At 48.4% G+C, this 26,737-nt stretch overlaps 1 protein-coding gene and 1 long non-coding RNA gene across 9 annotated transcripts in view; both read right to left on the reverse strand.

Annotated features, from left to right (window-relative positions):
- Window positions 1-516: 516 nt before the first annotated feature.
- Window positions 517-1,361, reverse strand: LOC138924638 (uncharacterized). The gene is made up of 3 exons (XR_011439656.1): window positions 1,200-1,361; window positions 1,016-1,058; window positions 517-646 (listed from the first exon to the last, which is right to left on the reverse strand). It is a non-coding gene; the product is annotated as an uncharacterized lncRNA (long non-coding RNA).
- A 3,454-nt stretch (window positions 1,362-4,815) lies between these two features.
- Window positions 4,816-26,737, reverse strand: part of WNT5B (Wnt family member 5B) — a 97,768-nt gene continuing 75,846 nt past the window's right edge. For 7 of the 8 annotated variants that reach the window (XM_023642901.2, XM_070270780.1, XM_070270781.1 and 4 more), the window contains 4 exons: window positions 17,789-17,940; window positions 16,341-16,588; window positions 11,436-11,728; window positions 4,816-6,207 (listed from right to left, as the gene is read on the reverse strand). In XM_023642901.2, coding sequence (XP_023498669.1) covers window positions 5,749-6,207; window positions 11,436-11,728; window positions 16,341-16,588; window positions 17,789-17,865 — 1,077 coding nt within the window. In that variant the 5' untranslated portion in view covers window positions 17,866-17,940 and the 3' untranslated portion in view covers window positions 4,816-5,748. Of the gene's footprint in view, window positions 6,208-11,435; window positions 11,729-16,340; window positions 16,589-17,788; window positions 17,941-19,083; window positions 19,396-26,737 lie in introns of those variants that run through there. The other variant, XM_070270776.1, reaches the window with a different exon arrangement.

Consider the following 26,737-nt stretch of genomic DNA (forward strand, 5'->3'; position numbering starts at 1 on the left):
CATTTTCGCAGGTCGAGGACTCCTCACGAGCATTTCCAGGGCAAATACTTAGGGTTTCCATGCACAGCGAGCTGGAGGACGCGTTCTGATCTAACCATCAGCGGAGAAGTTGATGAGGACCGAGCGGCTCCTCCTGTCTCCACGAATTCTTAAACCCCTCTGCCTCACTGACTTGAACCACTGTCAGGGGATGGGACGGTGGAGAGAGCCCCCTGCCCAGGAGCCCCTCCCCGGGAATTTGCAACAAAGACCAGGAGAGATTCAGTCATTCCCCTGGCTGGAGCTGTAGTCCTGTCAGCTCGGAGGCTGTCAGCTGCGTGTTCCCAGCAGCAGGAGCAGAGGAAGCCGGTCTGCAGAGACACAGACAGAGGGCAGCAGACGGCGGCCAAGTGAGAAGAGGGAGGGAGAGAGCTAGAGGCTCAGTTCCTGAAGAGTCCGTGAGGCTCTTGTGAGCAGACCGCCTCCTCTCGAGCCGGCTCAGACCGACTTCCCTCACTGCCCCTGAGAGAGCAGACCGCACGGCGCCGCAGCTACCTCCTTACCTGTCAGTTTCCTGTCTGTTCCCGAGAATCGTCATCCATTCATTCAGCAGACCTTTACTGAATGCCTTCTCTGTGCCAGGCACTATGTCTCCGGGGAGACATAGCTGGGAACAAAAGAGATTTTTTAAAAACTCCTTCCTTTATGAAACTTACCTTCTACTGAAAAGGTCTCTGGAGATAAAGTAAACAGAGAGGAGACATAACCCCCAAATGAGGGACCAACAAAGGGCTGGTTGACCCAACAGACAGAGCACAGCCCCAGGTCTTAGAAAATGTCCCAGAGGGTTAGTGGCCAGGGCCACTTAAAACAAGACACATTCCTTTTGGCTTTAGATAAAATTGGATTGAAAGGGTTCACCCTCTCTTTAGCGTCTTTTCTTTTACATCTTGGTGCGGCTGCTGGAGGCCCCTTCTGATACCCTGCTCATAGGCCCCACACTCAGGCAAACTCTCGCGATACTGCAGTTCCCTACCTGCTTTGGCTGTGGGCAGCTTTCAGTCTGTTTATCTCAGTTACTATGGAGGCAGTAGATAACACACGTAAGTGACAAATTAAATTCACAGATAATTTTAAAATCTAATTTTGGCCACCCCTTCTCCCACCCAGTTATTTATCAAAACTACTTAGGAAGCCCATATTAACTGATTCGGTTCTACCTTCTGTTGCTGCCTTTTCGAGAGCTGCAGATAAACAGAGCGAAGATCAAAAGGCAGGCAGCAGGAAGAAGACCGAGAAGATGCCGCTGTTCAAAGGCTGAAACAATCTAGAAAGTTCACTGTGTGAAAGCCCAGCCTTCCACAGTGCTTAATGTCTGACCCTTGTTCCTGGGCTAAAATCTTCCTACTTATGCAAATTACCCAGCATTCTTACGTAAAACCAGGAATGAAAGCACCCTTTACTTATTGTTTTCAGTATAACTACAATGCAGAGACTCATATAATCAAGAACTAATAAAGGACTTAGTAGCTCTGGCTTGGTGGCCCTTCTCAGCTCCCCAACGTTCCTTCTGGCCATGTGAAGCTGGTCATCACTAGCCAGCCAGAGGCGGGGATTCCCCAGAGAGACAGTCCACGTTCCACAGTGTCTCAGCCAGAAGTGATGACAGTTATTTTTATCTTTTTACATATTCTATACCTCAAGTGCCTCTCCATCTCCCCCTCAAATTAATGAAAAACATTCATTCCTCTGTGTGTGGGTGTGCATGTGCAGGAGCGTGCGTGCACACACCCACACATCCACCCGCACACACACACACACACACACACAGATTCGCCCAAATATGTGATCAGCGTCAGTGGGATCTGGCAATGTATCAGAGCTTGTTTTAAGATGGAAATGACTATTTTTTCCCACTTTCTAAGGATGGTGTGTCTCTCTGCCCAAGAAAACAGGCTTCTTTCTTGGTGAGCTCCTGCGGCTGCAAGATCTCCATCTTGTGGAGCAGTGTCAACCACAGACGTCTTCCTGGCTCCTACATCTCCAGATGACAAAGCTCAAGTTAGATAATAATGATTTAAGAGAGGGAGCAGGGCAGAATTTCAGAAGCAATGACCAAACTGGGGTTTTAAGACGAGTGGCAGGTTTTGTTTCTACTCTCAAAGAATGGAGAGTGGGTAACTGCTAAGCTAGCCCTCCAACTCAGGACTTGAACCCAAGTTCTGGAGAGACTTTCATCCCAAAGCCTTTGTGAATGGAGGCCTGCCTGCCTTAATATGAACCCCCACCGTGCCTCCTTCCTACCCTCCCATGATTTCTGGATGGAGGCACTCAGACCTTTCTCCTAATCTTATCCTGAAGACAAGGTGAATGCATGCAGACAAATAGCTAAGCAAATATTGCCTCATTATATTCATAATGGATCTGCAGGCTCCCCGACCAGTGCCAGGCAGAGGATAAAGGTGCAACATCCCAGGGCGAATCAGTTCTGCTGTGCCAGGATGCTCTTTCCCCTCTCATCAGAAAGGCTCCCCGGGGGGCCAGCCCTGTGGCGTAGTGGTTGAGTTCAGCACACTCCACTTCAGTGGCCTGGGTTCACTGGTTTGGATCCTGGGTGCAGACCTACTCCATTTGTCAGCCATACTGTGGTGGCATCCCACATATAAAGTGGAGGAAGATTGGCGACAGACATTAGCTCAGGGCTAGTCTTCCTCAGCAAAAAAAAAAAAAAATAGCTCCCAGGGCCCAGCCTGGCGGTGCAGCAGTTAAGTTCACACGTTCTGCTTCGGTGGCCTGGGGGTTTGCTGGTTCGGATCCCAGGTGAGGACCTAGCACCACTTGTCAAGCCATGCTGTGCTGTGGCAGGCGTCCCATGTATAAAATAGAGAAAGATGGGCACAGATGTTAGCTCAGGGCTAATCTTCCTCAAAGAAAAAAAAAACGGCTCCCTGAGGTGGCTAGGACTACGTCCAATGCACTGATCTTTCAATTAGACTACCTGTTAGTAATAATAAATGTCAGGTACTAGGGAATCCTGCACAGGGTTGCGAAGAGCACTGGGTTGGGAATCAGGACCTGGTGTCTATCTCCCTGAGGATCTTGGGCTAGCTCTCAATGACTATAGGCCCAGTGTAATCTTTGGCTCACCAGCATAGGATCCCCTCTGGTCCTTGTTAAAGATGCAGACAGTAGTCCCAGCTCCACCCCAGACCAACTGAATAAACTTTCTGGTGCCGGAGGCCTAGGACTCTGCATTTTTGCAGCACATCAAGGTTTGGGACCTGCTCAAGTTTTGGAAGTCTTTACCTGGAAACCCAGCAGCTGGACATCTGACTGCCACGCTTGCTTCCTTCTCTAACGTTCTGTGGTTCTGAGCAGATGCTCATTTTTTTAGGTTGGTCTCCATATTCTCCAGCCACATTCCCATGGCATTACTTGTCACTTGACAGACAATGGCCAATTCACCAGGATTCAACAAGCATTTGACAATAACTATAACTTCATTTCAACCTATTTTGAAAATTAAATATTTCCTAACCCTGGTTGTCAGTGGATACAATGATCATATTAGTATTTGAACATATGACTTGCTCCCCATGTCAGAAAGGAAACATTCAATATTCACTCCATCCCCTTGCCATGACTCTGCAGGAAAACCTCCACATAATAGGATGATCCATCTCCCTTCATGAACATGGAAGTCACTTTCTGGGATTGTGGACAAGCCACTCTCAACTAACTTCCTGAAGATTCTAAGGATGAACTGGATTTCAGCTCTTAAATACTCCGAGCACCTGATATAACTCTCCAGGCTCTATAATAGTAAGATAGGAAAGAGCAATAATGCCAGACAGTGTTTCAAAACCCTTATTATCATTATTTATCTGTGTGACCAGTTAGTTTATTTGGTTAAATGCCAACTCAAGAAGCCGAGGACATGGTTTTGATCTTTTGTAGGCCAGTTGACTACAATCACTTTCTTTCATGGACCACTCGTCTTGAAAGTGTCAGCCAAAGGAATCTGAGTAATAATGTGAGGAAGTTACTGGTAAAATAACCCTAGGACTGACGTTCTTTGACATTAAGTCAGAAGGTTCTTTAGGTACTAAAGATACAAGCGGTATACACGGCCATGGGCACCCTCAGGCAGAATCTCTTTTAGATTGTTTTGCAGTATCATTTGTTCATTGTAACCCAAGTTAATTCCTTAATTCCATTACTTCCCCAGAAATACACTTTTCTAGAATACAACTGGTGTCTTTATGTGGTTCCTGGCTCACCTGCGGGCTAGTCACTCCAGTGCAGCCTGGATCAATGTCTCTCCCAGTAACTCCTTCCTCCCTTTCTAGGATATAACATCTCCCTTCTTGGATCCCCGAGCTCTGCCTTACTTGCTCTCCCGGCCCCACGTACTGGAGTCCAACACTGGAGATGGCAATATAAACACCTGCAGAGAGCATTTCCCATAGCCGGTGCTTCACCCAGGACCCAGTGAACGAACCAGGGTTAACTCAGGGGCTGTAAAATGGAGGAAGATGGGAAAGGGGAGGTTTAAACTCCATCCCTGAATTCTTTTGTTCGTAATAGTAATATTAATAGCTACCACTTATTGAGTATTTAACTTTGTGCTAGCCCTTGGCGACAGTGCTTAAATGCACTATCTTACTTAATTCGCATAATATTCTTCTGCCCCTGTCTCAAATTGAGCTCTAAAGTCTCAATTCCTTCCCTTCTTCCATGTGTGCACCGTGTAGCAGGGTTCTAAGGACAAGACCAAAAATAAAAGGAGACTCACGAAAGATAACTGCGTGTCCAAATAAGGAAAGGGAGAGAACCTTCACCGAAAGGGATTTAATGTCAGAGAGAAGCTGTACATCTGGGTGAGAGATGAAGAGACCGCGCCAGGCCAGCCGAGCCTGACCTAGCTACGCATCCTGTTGTTCACGAGGCCTCCCTTGAAGCAGGAGGTGACAGCAGCAGCATCACAAGTTTCCTCTCCCTGGGAGGGAGCACAGTGCAATGTTCACTCCATCTAGTTTGCACCTGGCTTTCTGCAGCTTAGGCACAAATATTCAGTTCATGTCTTTCCTGACACGTCAGGTCAAATGACCCCCTTTCCTCATGGTGGAGGGGATTGTGGCAGGAGCTAGTGAACAGTGGAGGAAGAATTCTTGCTGGAAAGACAGCCCTGGGAGTCTGGGGAGGTGCGGGCCCCCTCGTGGTCACTGGGCAGAGATGACATCAGACCTCTCCTCATGCCTGTAACTGTGGACTCGGCAAGTATGCACACAGCTGAAAGGGTAAGACAGCACTGGGCCTCTCACAGAACCAATCCGTATTCTGGACAAGACCCTGACGACATCACAGATTAAGCTGAGTGCCTGCCACCTTCCAGAGGGCCAGCATCTACGCAGCAAAGACTCCAGACTTCCAGACAAAGTCATCTTCTCCATCTAACCACCATCTCTCTCCTCAAGTCCATGGTGGAGAGACGACAGTGAATATTCCCAAGTCCCTACACCCTGAGAGTCCCCACCGGAGGGTGAGCAGCCTCCTCCCACTCACCGGGAGTCGAGAACCAGCAAAGCCAACCCTCAAAGATCTCTAGCGTCTCTTAAATAAGCTTTTCCTTTCCATTTTCTTCTTTTAATTATTTATCATCCACCCATTTATTTATACAAATATAAAATAGATTTATATAGATTTATACAATATAAACTTTGTGAGGCAGAGTGGAGAAGAGGGCTGGGAGCGTGGGACCCTCCCTGGCTATTTGCAGACGTACTGGTCAACAATCTCCGTGCACTTCTTGCACTTCACGAAGCAGCACCAGTGGAACTTGCAGTGGCAGCGCTCCACCTGGAGGCTCTTGAACTGGTCGTAGCCACGGCCACAGCACATGAGCTCGCAGCCGTCCATGCCCTCCGAGGTCTTGTTGCAGAGGCGTCCCTGGGTGCCCAGGGAGCCTGTGGTCTCGTTGCGCAGGCAGTAGTCAGGGCTGGGGTCCACGTAGACCAGGTCCTCCGGGGTGGGCTGGTTGAAGCGGCTGTTGACCAGCTCCAGCTTGCCTTTGCGGGTGATGCGCATGGCAGCTGCGCTGTCATATTTCTCCTTCAGCTGGTCCCCCACCTTGCGGAACTCGGCCAGCTGGAGCCAGCAGGTCTTGAGGCTGCAGGACCCTGAGACGCCATGGCATTTGCAGGCTATGTCTGCCATTTTATACACAGCCTGTGGAGAGAAAGAAGGGAATAAGAAGGAGCATCTTAATGGAAGATGTCAAGAGGGTAGTGAGGGTCACCCCAGGCCAAGTACAGAAGAGGGCTGAGGGGGTGTGTGTAAGGCGGGGGTGATAAATTTTCAAATGCACACAGAGATCTTTCCAGGATCCTCAGGTGCTCAGATTGAAAGCAGACAAAAAAAGCACCACACAGAAAAATTGAAAAACGCTGGGAGGCAATGCTCCTGTCTCATCAGCTACTAGGATGGCGTCTGGAGCACCTGCACCTTTGACTTTATCCATTTCTTATTACTTGAAATTTCTTACAATAAATGAGTCATCTTTACCATCAGGGAAAAAAAGGACATGTCTCTGGTGATCAAAGTCTGAAGCAACAAATAAAAACCAACAAAAGCTGTCTAGCTTTTAAGTACAACTTAGAAAAAAGAATTCGGTCATCATACAAGCCCATAAGAGAAACTGCTGGCACGGCCGGGTGAGCCAGAAGCCCTCCCTGCCTGGCCAAATCCCCCAAGAATTCAACGTCCCTCCTTCTGCGTTAACATTCGCTCATTAACTTCACAGTCATCAGGAGCCTCGCCGTAAACCACACGACGACGTTTGTGAGCAAGACCACTTTCTTCCACCCCCGCACTCCAGACACCCCATGGGAGAGGCCGTGAGCGTGGAGGGAGAGGGGCGTGGCCCTGGGCAGTAGGAGAGCAGGTCCAGGGCTGGCCTGTGGGGTGATGCATTTGAAAACGAATGCACCCAGAAGTCACTGAACCACAACAACGTGGCGTGGATTTGAACGTGGGTTATCCCAAACCAAAATTTAAAAGCAAGATTAGACCAGAAAGCTGCTTACAAAGTGTTTTTCAGTGAAAGCATACTGATGCATTGTGTCAAATAACCCTGGCAGCAGGCCCAGAAGTGCAGATGGCAGGAGAAAAATGCAAGCCCGCTGCGGAACATTTTCTTATGCTACAGCTATTGTCACCAACTGAGTCGAGACTCATTTTTCAAGGGCTTCTCTCAGATTTCTTTTCAAGAGTCCCCAGATTGTGTCTTTATTCAGCACTATGCAGAGACCATTGCAGGTGCAAGAAAGAGCTTAACCATCATCAGCTCACATTACTTTGGTCAAAACTCTTCCTGATTTTTTCTGGTATGGAATTATTCCCACTTCTTTATGGTGGAGAAATTGAAGCTCTAGAGAGGCTCACTAACCTGTCCAGGGCCACCCAGAAGGGCGTCCGAATGACTAGCACTTCCGCCTCCAGTCTTGGAGCCTAAACACAGCTTGGGGGGGAGGAGGAAGGAAGGCTCCTCCCCAAGGTTAAAGGCACCAGCCCTTGGCTGGCAGCTCCAGGCCCACAGCATAAAGGAAGCGACCCCCCATTCCAACAGGCACTTCAAAGACAGGGCCTGCAATTATCCTTCTGGCACAAATCCCCCAGGTCTGAGCTGGAGCCTGACATTCCTCTGGAAATGGTCCTTGGTTTAGAGAGGGATGTCAGGCATCTGGCGCTGCTGGAAGAGGAAGCTTTAAGGGCGTAAAACTGTGTACCCTGCCGCTAAGTGACTAAGGGGGACAGGATAAGCATCTCCACTGGGAGCAAACACTGAGGGAGATCTGGGGAAAGGGAGTCAAAGCAAGACTCACAGAGTAAGGATAGGAAGTTTAGGAAAACAACTCCAGAAGCAGAGGGTCACGGACCCTCGCCAGTGAGACATTCATTCCACCTTTCCTCTAGGAAGGAAGACATTGTAGAGACAGTAATATTCATATTTTAAAATATTTTACTATTGATAATCTATATAAGCTCCACTTGTAGAAGGGGGAAAAATCCTAATTTTTGGCCTTTCCTGCTAACTGAAAAAGCAATAAGATGTTTTTAAAATTTTCCTGGTTGTACATTTTGCTCCCTGGCAAAGCCCCCGCTAAGTCCATCTTCAACATCTATCTAATGGTGTGACTGACCTTGGTAAGTGACAGGAAGGCCACAAGAATTAGGCAACTTTTATCTGGAACATGCTTAGAAGCCCTTGAGTGACAAGGCAGTATCTACCCATGGGTCTTGCCATCAGTATCTAAAACGGAGTTACTAGAGACTCTTAAAAGCCAGAAGTTCCTTGTAAATATGCCCAAGATTTACTCTGTGGTCAAGATATCAGATCCCAGATATTCTATTTAAAAAAGAAATCTGGGGGCCGGTCCGGTGGCGCAGTGGTTAAGTTTGCACATTCTGCTTTGACGGCCCGGGGTTCGATGGTTCGGATCCTGGGTGCAGACACGGCACTGCTTGGCAAGCCATGCTGTGACAGGCGTCCCACATATAAAGTAGAGGAAGATGGGCATGATGTTAGCTGAGGGCCGGTCTTCCTCCGCAAAAAGAGGAGGATTGGCAGCAGATGTTAGCTTAGGGCTAATCTTCCTCAGAAAAAAAAACAGAGAAAAGAAAAAAGAAATCTAGTTGTAAAATACTAGTCCAGGGAATTTTCAATCCCTGCTACTACTTAGTCCTTCCTTGAGAAACTTCTTGCGTAGGCGTGAGGAGGTGGGTGGGGAGTACCTTTAGCCTCAGATGGTGATTGATGGCAGAGCCCTGTTCCTTGGAGAGAGGATAAAAACTAGAGAGGGACAGGAATTCCCAATCTGGAGCCGACAGAGGCAAAGGGAGAGATAAAGGGCTATGGAAGAGGTGTGGAGACTGGAGGAAGGGAGCCAGAGACAGGGAGACAGACAGAGGAAGACAGGGAGGGTGGGTAAGCGGGAGAGGCAGATGGAGGGGAAGGCCGCTGCCAAGATAAGGGCTGAGCACAAACAAACAAACAATTAAGGGCAATAAAATGAGGAGCCAGCAGAAGTGGGGTCAAGACTGTGACTGAAATGAGGCCCAGATTAGGATGAATGCCTAGTCACCTCCACATCTGCCACAATGCCCCAACGACAGCGAGCAGAGACAGGGAGCAGAGACAGGGAACAGCCTTCCGTGAATTTGACCCCTGACTCTTACTCGGAGGCAATATGGGAACTTCCCTCTGCATGTTCACATGCACCCACCCATGGCAGGCACAGTGAGAGCTGTTGCAAAGAGCTCAGATGGCGATCCATGTCCTCAGAAACGCACAACCAATAAGACGCACAGCCAACAAGACGAGGTGGAGGAAGCAACACCGTAAGGAAAGTATAAAATGCTCTAGGGCAGTGCAGACGCAGAGACTGCAATTAGGGGGGAGGGGAAGATTTTAAGGAGCAGGTGGTATTGGAACTGCGATCTTGAAAAATGGATAGAATTGGGGCATTCAGGAGATAAATTGCAGATCTTAACCTTTTCCACCAATCTTTCTGTATTCCTCATGCTTAGACACCCAAAGACTGGCAAATGGACTGGCAAATAGAGAGAAAGCCCTAGGAGACTGAGGCAGCTCCTTCAGGGTAGAAGGTCAATCCAGGATGGCTCTGGTCTCTTTGCCCTGGTTTACACCACACAAACCACAGAACTCCTAACACTGCCGTAGATCGACACCACCCCTCAACGCACTCACACTCATATCTGGCTAAACAAAACTAGCCTCCAAGTATGAGATATGTAAGAAAGACACTGTGCAAAGGACCAATTCTAATTTCTTTCTTTTTTTTTTTTTTTTTTTGAGGAAGATTAGCCCTGAGCTAACATCTGCTGCCACTCCTCCTCTTTTTGCTGAGGAAGACTGGCCCTGAGCTAACATCCATGCCCATCTTCCTCTACTTTATATGTGGGATGCCTACCACAGCATGGCTTGCCAAGCGGTGCCACGTCCGCACCCGGGATCCGAACCGGCGAACCTGGGCCGCCGAAGTCGAACATGTGCACTTAACCGCTGCGCCACCGGGCTGGCCCCCAATTCTAATTTCTGCTTGACATCGTACTATTGATGATGCTGATTGACACAAGCAAGTGTGCTGTGTTCTACCAAGCCAACATCACACAATCCCAATTCATATAACAGACATTCCCAATTCCATGTATTTGAAATGTGCTCCCATGAAACATGAGTTAATCTTTTTAAAAAACTGATATATAAACACATGTTCAGAAATAGATGCACATCCTGTTACTGAATCAGTAATGAAGCAACATCAAATTTCTGAATTTACTTCTTCTCAAGAAACTGCCATTCTCATTTTTTAATTAGTCCGTTTTTGGTCTCACTATAGTACCTTGCCTGGGCCCCCGAGCCAGCTGCTTGACACAGACCTGAGTGTGGACAACATTCCCAGAAAGAAGTCTCTGTTGTTTCCTGAGAGGTCTGTGGTTCCCCGGCCCTTTGCCACCACCCAACACTCAGATGTCAGACTTCTCTAGAGGGGGAACTGGATGGCCATCCACACTCGCCTCCACACTGGATGCACTGGGGGAGCCCTCCAGTTTCCTGAGGCAGAGGCAGACCACGCTGGGGCAGCAAAGGAAAGAGGGGGCCAGAGCCTGTGCTCAGAGGTGGCGTCTTCCTGAGCAGGGTGCAGGCAGAGAGGGCACATGCTCCTCAGCACACCAGAAAGGCAGCTAACGCTGCTGCCTAGGTGTGCTCTGCACACACAGTAAACCTAGCTCACCTCAAAACCTCTATGTCAGTTTCTACTGAGATGGAGGCTCAGAGACAGTCACATCTTACATGAGATTGGTGAGACTGTCTCCTTAGCCTTCAAAAGATGGTTGTCTTTCACACTTCCACTTACGTTTAAAACTCCTAGCATAGAAGTGTTTGCCATTAGCACTTGAATGTGCTTTTGGACTGGGTTTCTGGATACATACGATAGCAGCTCTTAAAAGTCAGCGCTGGTTTTACCTGAACCCCCAACAAACCATAAACCCTAGACTAAGTCTAATGGCCCAAACTTCTAATCATCTGTCTGTCCAAATGACAAAGGAGGAGCAGTCCAGACAAGGACTCCACTCCCTATGTCTGGAACTCTGATCATAAGGCTACACCCAAGTCCTATAGGGACAGATGTCCTGTGGAGAAATAAATAAGGTTAAGACAATGACAAGTGCACAAGGACAAGTGCCCTTGGGAAATGGAGCCTTTTGAAAGCGATGAGTTCAATGTGGGCATCTAGGCAGCAGCTGTAGGTAAGAACCTCTGTGGTCAGACCAGCTCCCCTCCTTGATGGCCAGGCCCTGGCTCTGGCTCAGCCCAGGAGCAGCCCAGCCGGTCTACGGTGTGTGTGGAGGTGCAGGGAGGTCCAGCTTACCCTTCGACCCGCCTCGTTGTTCTGCAGGTTCATGAGCACTCGGCCCTGCTCCTCAGACCCTTTGGCAAAGTTCTTCTCCCGCTCCCGGGCATCCACAAACTCCTTAGCAAAGCGGTAGCCATACTCCACATTGTCCCCACAGCCACCCCACAGCCAGTCCCGGGGAAGATCCTTGGGCCGTGCTGTCCGGCTGCAGCCGCAAGTGGAGAGCTCACCCTCGCGGCAAGCCCGGCTGATGGCGTTCACCACCCCTGCAGCACTCACTGCGTAGGTGAAGGCGGTCTCTCGGCTCCCTGCAAGAGAAGGCAAGAGAGGCGGGAGAGAAGGAGGTCAACTCTGTAGCAGGGCTTTTCCTTTCCCTCTGCCTCCTCTGGACCCGGAACCATCAGCTGGGCGGTAGCTCTCCCGGGACGGGAAACAGTGTCAGGAGGGAGCACCCTTCACTGCCCATGCCTCAATGGGGAGAAACTTCTCTTGATAACGAGCTGAAATGTGCCTCCTCTGCCCTCTGAACACACAGCATATAATGACTCCCTCCAGGGCTGGCCTACACTAACATCCATTCCACAGACGTTTACATGACCAGTAGATTCCTAGGAGGCAGACCGCGATGGAAGGAAGAGTGGGCATTAAAGAATTTATGGAACATGTGGGACAAACAGAATGAGAGTGAGTAGAAATCATGGGACCGATAGCAGGACTCTTTATGTTAGCAAAAACATCTCCCTCACCACACCGATTTCTCACCACTCCATGAGCCACACATCTGTCTTTTTTTATTGCTGCCGTTATCTAGCTGGACAGTGGCAGAGATCAGCAGCAGAAGGCAAGCTAGAATTACAATGTCTAGCACCATCCAAGCTGTTTCCCTCTGGTGAACGCTGCCTCCTCGTTGGAGAGCACTAGGGAACCACATCTACAGGACACTCAGCAGGGTCTCTCTGAATATCCTGATCATTTCCAGGAGAAAATCTGAACTGTGTTCCTCTTTATTGCTGTGGTGAGCTGCTTAAAAGCTCATATGATGTGTGTTCTACTTCAATAAAAGTGTTTATAAAAAATACTACTGAGCCACCAGGGAAATTCAAAGCAAAATCATAATGAGACACGACCTCACACCCATGAGGATGGCTATAATCAAAAATGTACATGATAAGTTGGTAAGGATATGGAAAAACTGGACCCCTCACGTCCTGCTGGTGAGAACATTAACTGGTGCAGCTGCTTCAGAGAACAGTCTGGAAGCTCCTCAAAAGGTTAAACATGGAATCACCACATGACCCAGCAATTCCACTCCTAAGAACAAATCCAAGATAAACGAAAACATATATCCACACAAAAACTTACACATGAATGTTTATTGGAGCATTATTTGATAATAGCCAAAACGTGGAAACAACCCATATTGTCCATCAGCAGATGGATGGGTAAATAAAAAGTGGTATTATCCATACAATGGAATATTATTCAGGCATAACAAGTAGTAAAGTCTTGGCACATGCTACAACATGGGTGAAGCTTGAAATAATTATGCTCAGTGAGCCACTTAGCATTTTGTATCTGTATTGAACCAAATACAAAGGCCACGTATTGTCTGATCCTGTTTATATCACTTTGATAACATGAAAATTCATAGAGACAGAAAGATTAGTGGTTGCCTAGGGTGTGGGGAGGAGTGGGGAGAGACGGAGAGTGCCTAGTAATGGGTATGCAATTTCTTTATAGGGTTATGAAAATGTGCTGGAACCAGAAAGTGGTGATGGTTGCATGATCTCGTGAATATACACCGAACTGTGCACTTTAAAATGGTGAATTGTATGGCACGTGAATTATATTTCAATAAAGCTGTTATAGGAAATAATAAACAATACTCATATGGACTAGGGTATGGAGGGAAGGGAGTGGTTCTTAGTGGGAAACGCAGATTCAATCCTGATCTCAGCTACTAAACCAGCCAGAGTCTTCTGCTCCCCGTGGCCTCCTCTCCTGCGTCTCCATGGTCAGAAGTAGACACCCACAACCCTGTCTTGGCAGGCGGAGAGGGAAGCAGTCTGCAATCAGTAATAGGTCTAGAGAGATCTCCCACCTTACCTACTTTTTGATTATCTAGGTGCGACACAGCGACATCTACAACCAGACCACACTGGGCAAGTCAGCTTTTCTCAGTTAACCAGGGGTCAGCTTCTGGTCAGATGTGGACTAGAAGCAGCACAAGAAAAACCCAGGTGACGCAGGAAGTCACACTCATGATTCAGCCATCAGGACGGACATTTGAGCCAGTGCTGAACCACAGCTAGAGACCAGGGATCTGTCAGGTCAAGAGCCAGATGATGGGGGTGAGCTCCCGAGAGGGCAAGATGGCCAAGAGGCTCTTAGGGAGGAGGACTCAGGGACTCATGACCTGGCATCCTGGGACAGGAAGGAGCCTCTGAAGCTGCAGCCTAGATCTACATTCCAGCCACTGTCAGCAGTCCTTTTACAACATTCCTCAGAGATCAGGTTGGGGTACCATTCCACCTTTTTTTAAATGACTCTAATTGCCTTTATTTTAAGCTGAAATATACCTTCCTCTGACTCCGCCTGCTGGAGCCATGCTGTCTCATCCCTTTGCCATCTGAGAGCCCTTCAGTATTTGAAAACAACTAATATACCTTTTCTGTTTTCTCTTTTCCGAGCTTCATATGTCTGATTTCTTCTACCATTCTTTAGCAAACATGCTTTTCAGAGCTGAAGCACCCCTCTCAGAATTGCCTCTTAAAATAATGTTCCTGGAGCTGAGCATAATATTGCAGACGTTATATGCCCTATGGTCCTAGCCTCTCACCGTTGTTGGGATCCAGTCTGTCCTCACGTGAATTAGCTGCCTCTTAGTCACTCTGTCTGCCTCTGTGGGTTGCGGGCATCACCAGGCAAGGCATGCAAGCAGCTCTGCCTTGCCGAGGCAGCATCTGGGTCTCTGGTACAGAATACTAGTGCTGTTCTCAGCAAGCAAGAGACAACTCAGGGTTTTGGAATGGATAAGCAATGCAGGGGGCTTCTTTATACGGGAAACAATTCAGAGTGGAAATTCAAACCATCTCAAGGATACAGGCTAATAAACCAGCAGCCATGGAGCTATGCGAGAGATCTTGCAGCTTCCCCTACAAGGAGACAGCAGGACAATCTCATGCCTTCTGTTCCATGGTAGCCCAACTACCAGGAAGGTGCCCCCATGTTCCCCTGGGCCCAGGCTGGGTGAAGTGCCAATGGCTCCCTCTAACCGGCTCTGCTGCCCTCTGGTGGTGGACTTTGGCGGCAGCTTCAAAGAAGGAAGGAATCTTCCAGAAGTCATACGCAAGATAGCAGTGAGAGGACTCACCAGGAGCCAGCTGGGCCCAGGGGGAGGAATGGAGGACAGCTTCCCAGGTAGCATAGCCTGCAGGGAAGCTACAAAATGGAACGGTGGAAATAAGGCAAGGAGAAGGGTTGCATCTGTAACAGAATAGGGTACAGGGAGACTGGTGGGATCTCTCCCACAAGCCACTCCACCAGGCAAATCTGTACCCAGCAAGTTTCTGCCCCAACCACCCCTCTCTTTCCTAAAGGAAAGCCTCACCTTTTGGTCTTCACTCAAACAAAATAACACATGAAAAGGATCTAGCCAACATCAGGCATACATAAGGTCCCAAATACATAGTAGTTCCCTTAAAGCGACTGGGAGATGCCTGTGTCTACAGCTGGGCCACCCTCGTTTCCTCACCTGAAACCCAGGGCAGGGAGTGCTGCTGACCAAGACTTTTATGAGGAAGACAGATACTAAGTATATCAGAGAAGAATTGATAAATTATGAACAAATCCCAAGGAATCCCCAAGTCCATCCTTTTGGGAAGTTGCCCAGGAAGAATGAGCATTCCTTTAATGGACCTTGACTTGGCACTGAAGGAAGGAAGAGAAGTGAGGTTCTGCATCCTTTCCCCTGGTGCTGCTTCTCAGTAGGAGGCAGGGGCAGGGAGGGGCCACCCAAGTGTCCTGCATAACAGAGGGGCACGGGATCTCCAAGTCCCCCACACCCCCAGCTACATCGTACTTTGGGAAAGCCCCAGCCTTAGATAACCACAGAATGCCGCCTTTGGAGGGGAAGCTGTTCTGGGAGAATGTGAGACAGGGAATACAGTGCTCTAACACCTTCCTTTTATGGCCCTGGGAATAAGACCCAGTAGAATGGGGCCGGATTTCTCAATTTCTTGCCAGGGAGGCAAGGATTGCATTTCAAAAGGACCCAAAACAATTAGACCCCAGATCACACCTCCATCTAAGCAAGAGGGTAGCCAAAGAATCCTAGACAAGGAGTGCGAGAGGGGAAAGGACTAGAATTTGGGAAGAGGCTTTCTTCTCCAGTCTGACCCTTCCCCCACTTTCACACACATCCCCTTTCAAATGAAAAAGCCAGGACTGGATCAGGGTTGGGTTAATGACAGCTATCACCAATTTGGCCCAAAGTTTCTCCCTCTCTCAGGGTCCAAGGGGAAGAGGCAAAAATCCTACTCAGGGCTGCAATTTTCGGTTCTCTGCCCAAGGCTCTCAAAAGAGACGAAGGGTAGTAGTGGTGGGAGGGTTTCCTATTCCACTCTAACGCAGCTCAGATGTTCCGAGCCCAGCCCGAATGAGTCACATGCAGGGTGCCCCACACGGCTCGAGCTGGAGGCAAGGAGCCAGCTGAGCGCCCGGTTGTGCGGTTCACGCGTTATCTAAGACTGCTTCCTGTATGCATCTCCCTCTCTCCTTGCACACCACTTCCAAGGCTCGAGAGAACCCACTGGGACACTCGCACGGGCTCTCCCTGTCCCAGTCCTGAGACAGCGTCCCTGCACCCAGGCCAGGTGAGCACGGTTCCTTTTGCCAAGCCCTGTCTTGCTGGCCTCTTACCTATCTGCATGACTCTCCCAAAGACAGACGTGTTGTCCACAGTGCTGCAGTTCCACCGCCTTTGCCGGAACTGGTACTGGCACTCCTTGATGCCCGTCTTGGCTCCCTCCCCTATGTAGGCCATGTGCTCCTGGTACAATTGGCACAACTTTCTCTGGCCAGGGGAGAGCCCAGGAAGCTGGCTGCACACAGGCTGGGCACCGATGATAAACATCTCGGGTCTCTGCACCGGGTTCATAGCTAACGACCTACAGCAACAATCCAGAAAGAGGAAAAAGGCCAAGGAGTGAGCAGACGCCTGTGTGCAGCTGTTAGTCACGCATTCGACACATTTACCCAGTGCTTTCTATGTAGAAGGCCCTGTACTAAGGGCTTGGAAAGGAAAATTATTAAAAACAGTCCCTGCCTTCAAAGGGCATTGTAGGGAAACTGAGGCATGAACACAGATGACATGTGAGATGTCAAATGCCTAAGACAGACTTGAGCTTCTGGATCCACAGTGATCAGAAAGGGAAAAGGCTCTTACAGCTGAGGCGAAGCTTTTTTAAGGAGATGGCCAGAGTGTGAACTGGGTCTTAAGGAATGGGGGGCAGGCAGAGAAGGCGATAGATAGAGCAGGATATTCATTTGAGGCCGAGGGCAGAAACAGCAAACCTCCCCAGGAGAGCGCAGGCCTTATTCCAGCAGTAGGAGGGGTCAGTTCACTTTGGCCCGAGGGCAGGACAGGTGGTGGAAAGCAATCAATTCCTTTAGACACAACTCCCCTTACGCCTTTAAAATACAGTTCAATTTACATACATCTCAATATCTTCTAAATGTTTTCACTTCCGTATCTTGCCCACACATCCCCTAGCCCACTCTTTATCAGTTCAGGGCTTCTCCCTTTGCTCATCATCTAGCAAATATAATAAAATGGCAAGTTAGAGAAGAAGGCTGTAGAGTTGCCATCTGAGTAAAAATGTGAGCAGGGGACAGACCATGCAAAACAAGTGGTGAGCGCCCGCCATTTCCACGTTGACTTGGCAATGACAGTCTTAGAAACATAAAAGAAAGCCATGCACGATCCTGAAAATCCCTCATCTGGTCTTCAGACTTCTAATAGGAATTCTACTTTCCTTGCCCCTACCAGCAAAAAACAAAAGGATATCAGTATTCTTATTGATCCAATAGCAACAAAAGAGCTATTTCTAACAACCCATGAGGATGGAGGAAGGCCTAGGAAAAGCAGGACACGGACAGAATCAGAGAAGAAGCCAAACGAACGAATCCTGTATCCTCGGGGAAGCTTTACCTCTGGGGGCTTCAGAGAGAAAAAGAGCTGTCCTATTTTCCCGGGGATGAAAGAGGTCCTTAGGATTCCTCTGAATAAAGTAGTGACCGCTTCTCCACATTTCAATTACCAAAGGAGGCGCAGGTTGGACAGGAGGACTGCAGCCCCTCTCACTCACCACCAGGAGCTGGCTTCGGCCGGAAGCTGAGCCCAGCTGGAGAGCAGGGCGGCGGCGAGCAGCAGCAGGCTGGGCATGGTCGGCCTCAGCCCTCCCCAGGGCCCTGGGGAACGGAAGACCCCGGGGATGAACGGCTTCCAAAACAGGGCTCCCTGGAGAAAATAGAAGTGCAGGGAGAATCAGTGTGGAAATGCAGCAGATAAGGGGTGACCAAGAGAGAGGAGCGTGGGCTCCAGGATTCTAACGGCAAGTTCTGCTCCCCCAAAGAAATTCAGCCTCTTTTCGACCTCCATCTCCCACCTCCTCTTCTCACCACAGGGTTGCCTTTACGACTCTTACCCAAATCTGTGGGAACTTTACTTGGGACCTAATTCCAAAGGAAACAATGAGCTGAGAAACGAGAGAAGAGGAATGAAAACAAATCATTTCAAGAGCAGAGTGCGCTCCACACAGCACTTAGGAAGCTGCTTTGGCTGTTGCCACGCACACCTGCCCTTCTTCCAGAACATCCAAACAAACGAGGACCATCCTATCCTCTCCTCCCTTTGCCTCTCACTCCAGCCAGAGATGTCTCTCTCTCTCTGAGCATCAGGCTGTCTTTTGTGAGTTGGATTTACCTACAACCAGACAGGAGCCCTCCCTCTCCATCTGCACCCATCTCACTCTGAGCAAGCTTCCCCAATCCCAGCTCTTGTTTACCAGGTAATAGTAGGGAGAAGGACGAGCACTTTCCACCTTCTCAAGGCAACTTCTCTGAAAAATGCAGCAGGCATAGAGCAAAGTGCCGCCCCTAAACCTCTGGTGCTGAGCTCTGCCTTCTGAGATGGCCCCTCCTCTCCTCTGTGCTCTGTGGCCCTTCAGGGGTGGCCGCAAGCCCCTTTCCCAGCAGCACGGACAGCAGTAGTGGGGACGCGGCCAGCTCCTGCTCTGCAACCCTTGCATCAAAGGTCTCTGCCGAGGATGCGTCTTCCAGAAGCAACCACGCCTTGCCTGGGAGCTCGAGAGCTCCGCCATATGCTTTTCGTAACTAACACCTCTGCCTGTATCCCCCAAAGAACACCTCTCCTCAAACCCTGGAAAACATGGAAAATCCATGCTTCTGGATCCTAGAGCAAGTCTATAAAAACATGCCTCCTCCTACTCACTCCCACCTCATTTCTTCACTAGCCTCCCATCCAGGGCTTGACCCCACATCCCCCGTGAGTCTTCTTCCCACGACCCCTTAGCCCCACCAACCTTACACACGCAGACACACACTCACACACGTGCTCCAAGCTGCCCCCACCCCATCTCACCGCGCTGCTCCCACGCTTCTGGGTTTCCAGGCTCTCCGGGAGGGGGCGGCAGGTGATTTGGGTCATCAGCCTAGGAGATATTTTTGTCCTGAGGCCACCAAGAGAGGAAGGTCGCCTGAGCAGGATCCAGGGAAGCTGGGTCACAGCCTGTTCCCCACCCCCTTTTGGTTTTTCTTCTTGAGGTCTCAGCTGGGGCAGGGGCACCAACAGGCAGGTGTGTGGGGCCGGCAGGGGGCAGATCAAAGAAGAAACTTGCTCCTTTCCCTTTGTCATGCAGAGCCAGCTCGGAAATGATCCGGCCTCTAGCCAGGCCGACTAACTGCTCCCCACACCCAACTTTCCTAACAGACCTCTCCTCCTCCAAAGGATGCCCCCGCCTCCTCCTCCCTCTACCCCCCATAAATCCTCCCCGTCCCTCAGGGCAGGAGGTCTGTGAATGCACCGACTGGAACCAAGAGAGATGGAGCAGAGATAGGGCTGGCCCCAGAAGCTAATGGCTTTATGGAGGGGAGGGGACCAGGTCCAGAGTAAGGAGGACGAGAGAAAAGCTTCAAAGAGTTTCCTTGTCCAAACATCCTCAACTCCACCTACCAGTCCTTCTTGGGGACTGAAGAGTATGACCTGCCCCTATGCCCTGTGGTCTATCTCCCTCCCACCCGTCCGCATGCCCATCCCCACCACCACCCCTCCTGCAGACCCCTACTCCTCACCCCACCATATATCCTCACACGTTTCCACCAGATAGCTGAGTTCTTTCCCTCAACTGGTGACACTTCTCCCCATGGATCCCCCCTCACACCAGCATCTCTCACTTCGGTCACGCCCTTTCATCTGGCTCCTGTGAAATTTCTGGCTCTGCAAGTCCTAGGTTCAACTGAGGCCACGTTGAGGGGCCACTGTTTCTGAGCCAAGGACACGAGTCAGTGCCTGCTAACAGTCACTGTGGCTTTGACTCCCCGGTGACAGGCGGACAGGCGAGCTAAGGCCAAACCTCCCTAAGAGTTGCTGATCCCGCCCCTCGTGCCTTATAACATAAACGGAGACGGGAGTCCCTCTCCGCAGCTCTTCCACCACCCTGTGCTTTCCATCAAACTCAGCTAATTCAAAATGTATTTTAAAAACGTAAAAAAGAAAAAAAAGACTCTGGCACAGGCGGTGGCTTCTTTCTCTGCCTTCCAGATGTGTGGCACCTGAAATTGAACCCCCTCCCCCCACCAACTGACAAGCCCTGAGGATGCTCTGTCTCCTGACAGACAGACATGAGCCAGCCCTCGGGGGTCACAGAACCCAGGCGGGCAGCCTTCTGCCCTCGCTTCTATTCTTCGCTTTCCTCGTGAGGGCTGTGAGGAAGAAAGGTGAATGTTTGGTGACTGGCTTCATTCTGTGGGCAGAATGAAAACTTCTTACCTCAACCTGGCTGGGGCAGAAGAAACTGTGTGGGGACTGACGGTTTGGTCGTAATGAGCAGGACGCATCGAAAGCACTGTTTGTGGGTCACTGGTGAATTTTATGGCAGGTCTTAACCAGGGGAGGCTCTCCTTTGTGTAGGAAGAAAGAGCTAGCACGTACCCGAAAGACAGAGTTCCTTCTGCTGCCTTTCTAATAACTACAGATTTCCTCAGAGAACTAAAGTCCCCTCTTCCTGCAAGAAGGGTCATTTCACACACACCAAACACAGTTCAGGAGGAGGGGACCCAGGGTCTTTCTTCTCTGGTCGTGACTGGAAGGTCAGGGGGCCAGAAGATGCAGCATTCCCCATCAGGACCCCTCCAGAGGCCAGAAAGAGCGGGTCAGACATCTGCTCTGCTCCGATTCCTCACTCAGTGGTTCATTCATTCAATAAATTCATGAATCAAACATGTGTTGGGGGCCTAGGATGTGTCAGTTTCTGCTCTAAGTGCCAGGGATATGGCAGTGCACAAATAAATACATAATATGTCAGGTCCAGTGAATACTACGAGGAGAAATCAAGCGGACATGAAAGTCACAAATAAGGGGAGTTGGGGCAGGCCCCGTGGCCGAGTGGTTAAGTTCGCGTGCTCCGCTTCAGCGGCCCAGGGTTTCCCGGGTTCAGATCCTGGGAGCAGACATGGCACGGCTCATCCGGCCATGCTGAGGCGGCATCCCACATAGCACAACTAGAAGGATCTACAACTAAAATATGCAACTATGTACTGGGGGGATGTGGGGAGAAAAAGCGGAAAAAAATAAAAAAGAAGATTGGCAACGGTTGTTAGCTCAGGTGCCAATCTTTAAAAAAAAAAAAAAAGAAGAAGAAGGGGAGTAGTTTTCATTATTTAGGGCCCGGGGGAAAGCCATACTCTGAAACATCTGCCCACCTGTCGCTCTCCAAACCACAGTGGAGATGGGAGCAGCAGGGGTGGAACTCTCTGCGTATCCCAGACTTCCGCGGCAAGTCCAAGCCCTTACCTGAGACTGCCTCGCCCCACTTTACCAGCACAACCAAAGGGGCCCACATTTGGAAATAGGAACTCTAGGTTCTCTTCCTTTTTCTCGTTGGACTCAATCACCAATTTTCATTCCCTCAGGAGGTGTGGCCATCTGCCCAGAGACAGGAGAGCAGGTAGAGAGACCTGGACAAGTGGAGCTGAGACCCTAGCAAATTTGTGCTTTCCACACACCCTTCAGACAGTGCCTGAGATGAAAACCCCGACCCACAGACAAGGGCTTGCAAAGGTCACTGGCTGCTTATAAGAACCACCACACTGGTATGTTCAGAACTGACTTCCCCCAGAGCCCAAGGACTCAAGCAGCTATGAGTCACACAGGAAACGGTGTCACATCCCATACCTGTCCCCTCACCCCAGACAGGCACCCTCACACCTAGAAACCTACCGAGAAATAACCAAGAACCTTGGTGGGAGCCTTTTCATGCTTGCCACTGACTCCTTCTTACTGTGTGACCCAGTGTGGAGCTGGTGAATGTGCAATTTAAAAATACATTTGCAATTTTGTTAACATTCCTGGCATAGCAAGGTAGACCACCTTAGCAGCCTTTGGAAAGGGAATGCTTCCCTTTGTGAACTCCTGGCTGCATTGCTGTCAAGTATCGGCCTCTTGCTTGATGATTTCTGAGGGGTGGGGTCAGGAGGAGGAGGAGCAGGAGTGACAGAGCTGTAATCCGGAGCCTTGGCTCCTGTTGGTGACTTCATTTCCACCACTATAAAGAGCAGAGAAAGACTCCTAATGGATCTCAAAACACTTCACAAACATCTCTTCAAATGCACGTCAAGTTCATTCATTTCCTTCCTCGTTTTCAAGTGCTCAGCCTCTTTGTACCTGAACAGCAGAACAGCTCTTTGTGGTCTCACCCACATAGCTCCCACACCATTTTTCCTAAAATACTATGTGTATATCATAATACTCCTGTTTGAAAACTTATAGTGGTTCCTGGTTCTTTAACCATTCCAATCTTCCCACCTTGGCCTCATTTTCCCTGTCATTCTTTTCCTGAATTTCCCACTATGGGATCTCTTTTACAGTCTCCTACTCATCCGTAGAACAAGCCTTGCTTTCCCCCACAAGACCTCATTCTGATCCTCTTCCCAGAGATGCTTCTCCTCTTCTGCAATCCAAACGTTAAACTCCTTTCAGGTCCGTGCTCAAGGTTCATTTCCTCTGTAAAACTGTCCTTGATTAATGCAACACCATGAGAATTTTTCTATTTACTTGGGATTTCCTTAGCATTCACGAGCACAGGGATCTAGTCTATACTGCCCTATCCCAGACATGCTGCCTTGTTACTGCATGGATTTCTTACTTCTCCACTAGACCCAAAGTTTCCTGAAGGTGCAAACTTCTCTCTCCTACTTTCTCTCCATGCCCCACTGGGCCTAGCATAGTTTTACTAGGCAATAATAAATGGCTCTTGGTTGACAACCAGCGGCAAGACCTCATATTAGTGAACATTTATTGAGCACCCTACCACACGCACTGAGACAAGTGTTTTCCATCCATTTTTCTCATCTTATCTTCACTAAAATTCTATGTGGTATATGCCATTATTGTCCTCACTTTGAATAGAAGGACACTAAGGTGTAAAGAGGTTAAATAACTTGCTCATACAGCAAGTGAATGGTAGACCCTGGTTTGGAATACAGATCTTTCTACTCTTTCCCAGACACAGGTAAATCTATCACATGCTTGGTAGCTCCTCTCTGACTCTGGAACATAAGCAGAGAACCGTTTTGCTTTGCTTCTTTTCACCATTGCCCCATTAGGAAGGCTGTGAAGAGGAACACTGTCAGAAAACAACATCCTGGTTTATAGGAAGCAGCACAAAAAGAAATATTCATAAAAAGCATTTGTTTATAAAAACTTTGCTGATTGCAAAGTTACTAGTATAAACACACACAGTCTTGTGGGGGGAAAAAAGCCAAACTTCTTAATAGGTCAAGCTGCTTAAAGCTGGAGAAATTAAAATGGAATCATAGTTTTAGAGAGCTGGCGTTCATGTTTATTTGGGGATAAAGGCCAAGAGATAAAGGTGTAGGAAGACGGACCCTGGTGTGGTGTGAGGGCTCGGGGGAGACAGTGGCAGACGGAAGCAGCAGAGGGGTTACGCGAAGAAATGCAAAGTTTGGGGAGAAAGTAGAAAGAAGTTTTAGATCACTCATAACAGAGAAATTGACCAAAGGACTACGTCCTCAGCAAGAGAAGACCCTACTGTGACAGCATAAAATTGTATTACCTTTCAATGAATACAGCTACCAAGGAGCTCTTTTTAAAACTCAAATTTGACCATGTGACTTCGGTGCTTAAAACTCTTCAAAGTTTCCCCATCTCATAAAGGATGAAGTGAAAACTCCTCACCACATTATACAAGGCCCTTCAAAATCTGACCCCTGCCAATCTTTCCACCCGGCTCTGGCTTTCACTTTACAGTCCAGAAACCCCAACTGCCCATATATATTTCCTTACTCACCCCTCATCCTGTATCTCCCCTTGGTGCCTTGCTGACTTCTGGGAATAGTTTCCCCTCTCTCTGTGCAGATCAGGCTCCTTTGTCCTTGAGGTCACACCTTCAGAGAAACCTTCCTGACCATCCCATTCAAAGAAGGCCCCCACCTCCATCATTCTCTTCCTAGCTTCTTGCATGTTTTTGTCACAACATTCAATATAATGTGGCATAATCTGGCATGCTAATCTGTTTATCTGTGTTTTTGTTTCTTTCCTCATAAGCTCTGCAAATGGTCTTGTTCACCATTTTCTCTCCAGTAGTTAGAAGAGTGTACAAGGGTACCTAGTAGGTTCTAGATAAATATTAGTTGATTGAAAGAAAAGAAAAGCCTTCCTTGGCTCTCAAGGAAATAGGAGGCAGGCTACTAAGTCCAGCCTCTCATAGAGACAAAGGAGTCCCTCCAGTTTCCATATGGCCTAGCCCATTGACCAGCGAAAAAGCCGCTTCTACTGATGCATCCCTTTATTTGAGAATCTACTGTCAGCTGCTAATTGAGATCTTGGAGATTCCAAGTTCCAGCTTTGTCTCTACTTTTCCTCAAAGAGCAAAAGTAGCACTCAGCTCCTAAGTACCACTCAGCTCCTAATGCTGCTTCTTATAAGACACTGTAAAAATGCTGAAGCTGCTGCTCCTTGAGGGCTCTGGTCTCCTTGAGGGGGAAACGTGAAACACCTACTCCGAAAGGCAGGACAGGCGAGTGCCTGAGGAGTCCACGGGAGCGAACGTAGCAAGATGTGGGATTGAGAATGTGTTGGCTTTAGGTAGAGGGAAAAGAGCAAGAAGGATTTCACATAGAGATGTGGTTTGGTCAAAGAGAGAAAATTTCAAGATGGTTTTGGAAGGGTAGGAGAGAGATTGCGATAAAGGAGGACTTAGATAATTTCCAATGTTCTCAGAATCATTCCCATTCATTAAATTCATGTAGTCCCTCTGAAATCTGATATCAAATTCCCACTGAGCATTCAATATCAGCGGCCCAGGGAATCTCTCATGATCACATGCTTCTAGTTTCTGGGGGCAACATTGCAGAAATGGGGCCAAAGGCTTTGGAGATCAGACATCTTTTGACCATGAAATCATGGCTGAGTAAATCTTCCTAGGCAGCCAAGAAGGACAGAAGTTAAGATACTGATTGATTACACTCTTTCCTGGCAATCCTGCTTACTCTCTGTCCTCCAATTGTCTTCCTTGATCCAGGTCTAAAATCTTGGTGTCATTTTGACTCCTCTCTCTCCTTTACCCTCTATGTCAAATCAATTGTCAAGGCCTCTTGATTGTGTCTCTATAGTATTTTTAAACTTTATTCCCTACTCTTCATTTCTACTGCCATACTCTGAGCCACTACAAAAGTCTGCTAATTGCCTTCTTTTCCTTCCAACAAATGTGTCTTTTGTTGCACTCTTATCTACTGAAATGATTGAATGAATTCCTTCCATACTCAGTTCTCTAATTTCCAAGGTAACAGTCAGCTACTAGGTTTCTCAAAATATGGTCCCCAGACTAACAGCATCATTATCACTTGGAAACTGATTAGATATACAAATTCTCAAAGTCCACTCAGACCTACTGAACCTGAAACTCTGAGGAAGTGCCCAGCAACCTGTTTTAACAAGGCTTCCAGGTGCTTCTGATGCCCATGAAAATTTGAGAACCAACGTCATAAATCCATCCATGGTAATATGTAGTAAATTAAAGCACTAAATCTTTCAAGTAACATATATATTTTTTAATGGCAAGTTTCTGTATGTCAATGCCCAAGGCCAGTGGTTCCTCACCTAAAGGCTAAAGACCTCTGGGGGCCACAGAACCACAGAACATATGCAAGCCAAGCACTCTCTAGAATGAATAAATATGTCCACCTACTTCTACTCTGATGGTCTACATGTGTGTAGACGCTTGTCATTAATAAAATACTAATTCATTTAAAAGTTACTGATTATTGAGGTGATAGCTCTAGGAATATATTAAAAAACATTAAACATTGTACACTTTAAACAGATGCATCATATGGTATGTGAATTACATCTCAATAAAGCTGTGAGATTTTTTAAAAAGTGTCCTGATGATAAAGCAATTCCACTCTCCTGGAGAAATCTGTCCACATGTACCCCAGGACACACGCCAAGAAGAGCAGCGCTGTTAACAGTCTCAGACTGGGAACAGCACACACAGCCATCAACAATGGACGGACCATGCTGGCGCAGTGGTTAAGTGCGCACATTCCACTTTGGCAGCCCGGGCTGGGCTGGTTCGGATCCCGGGTGCAGACATGGCAGCGCTTGGCACGCCATGCTGTCGTAGGCGTTCCACATATAGAGTAGAGGAAGATGGGCACGGATGTTAGCTCAGGGCCAGTCTTCCTCAGCAAAAAGAGGAGGATTGGCAGCAGTTAGCTCAAGGCTAATCTTCCTTAAAAAAAAAAAAATGGATGCACCGGTTGTGATATATGAATGCACTGAAATATTAGGCAGTAATGAAAATGAATGAATTACAGATATGTGCAACAACATACATGAATCTTACAAACATAATGTTGAGAAGAAGCAAGTCACAAAAGAATACATACATTATGATTCTATTTACAGCAAAACTATATTGTTTAGGGATTCGTACATAGGTGATTAAGCCATAAAGAAAAGCAAGGAAATGATTACTGTATAGGTCAGGAGAGTG

Source organism: Equus caballus, chromosome 6, assembly GCF_041296265.1.
Source record: "Equus caballus isolate H_3958 breed thoroughbred chromosome 6, TB-T2T, whole genome shotgun sequence".
Classification (NCBI taxonomy): domain Eukaryota; kingdom Metazoa; phylum Chordata; class Mammalia; order Perissodactyla; family Equidae; genus Equus; species Equus caballus.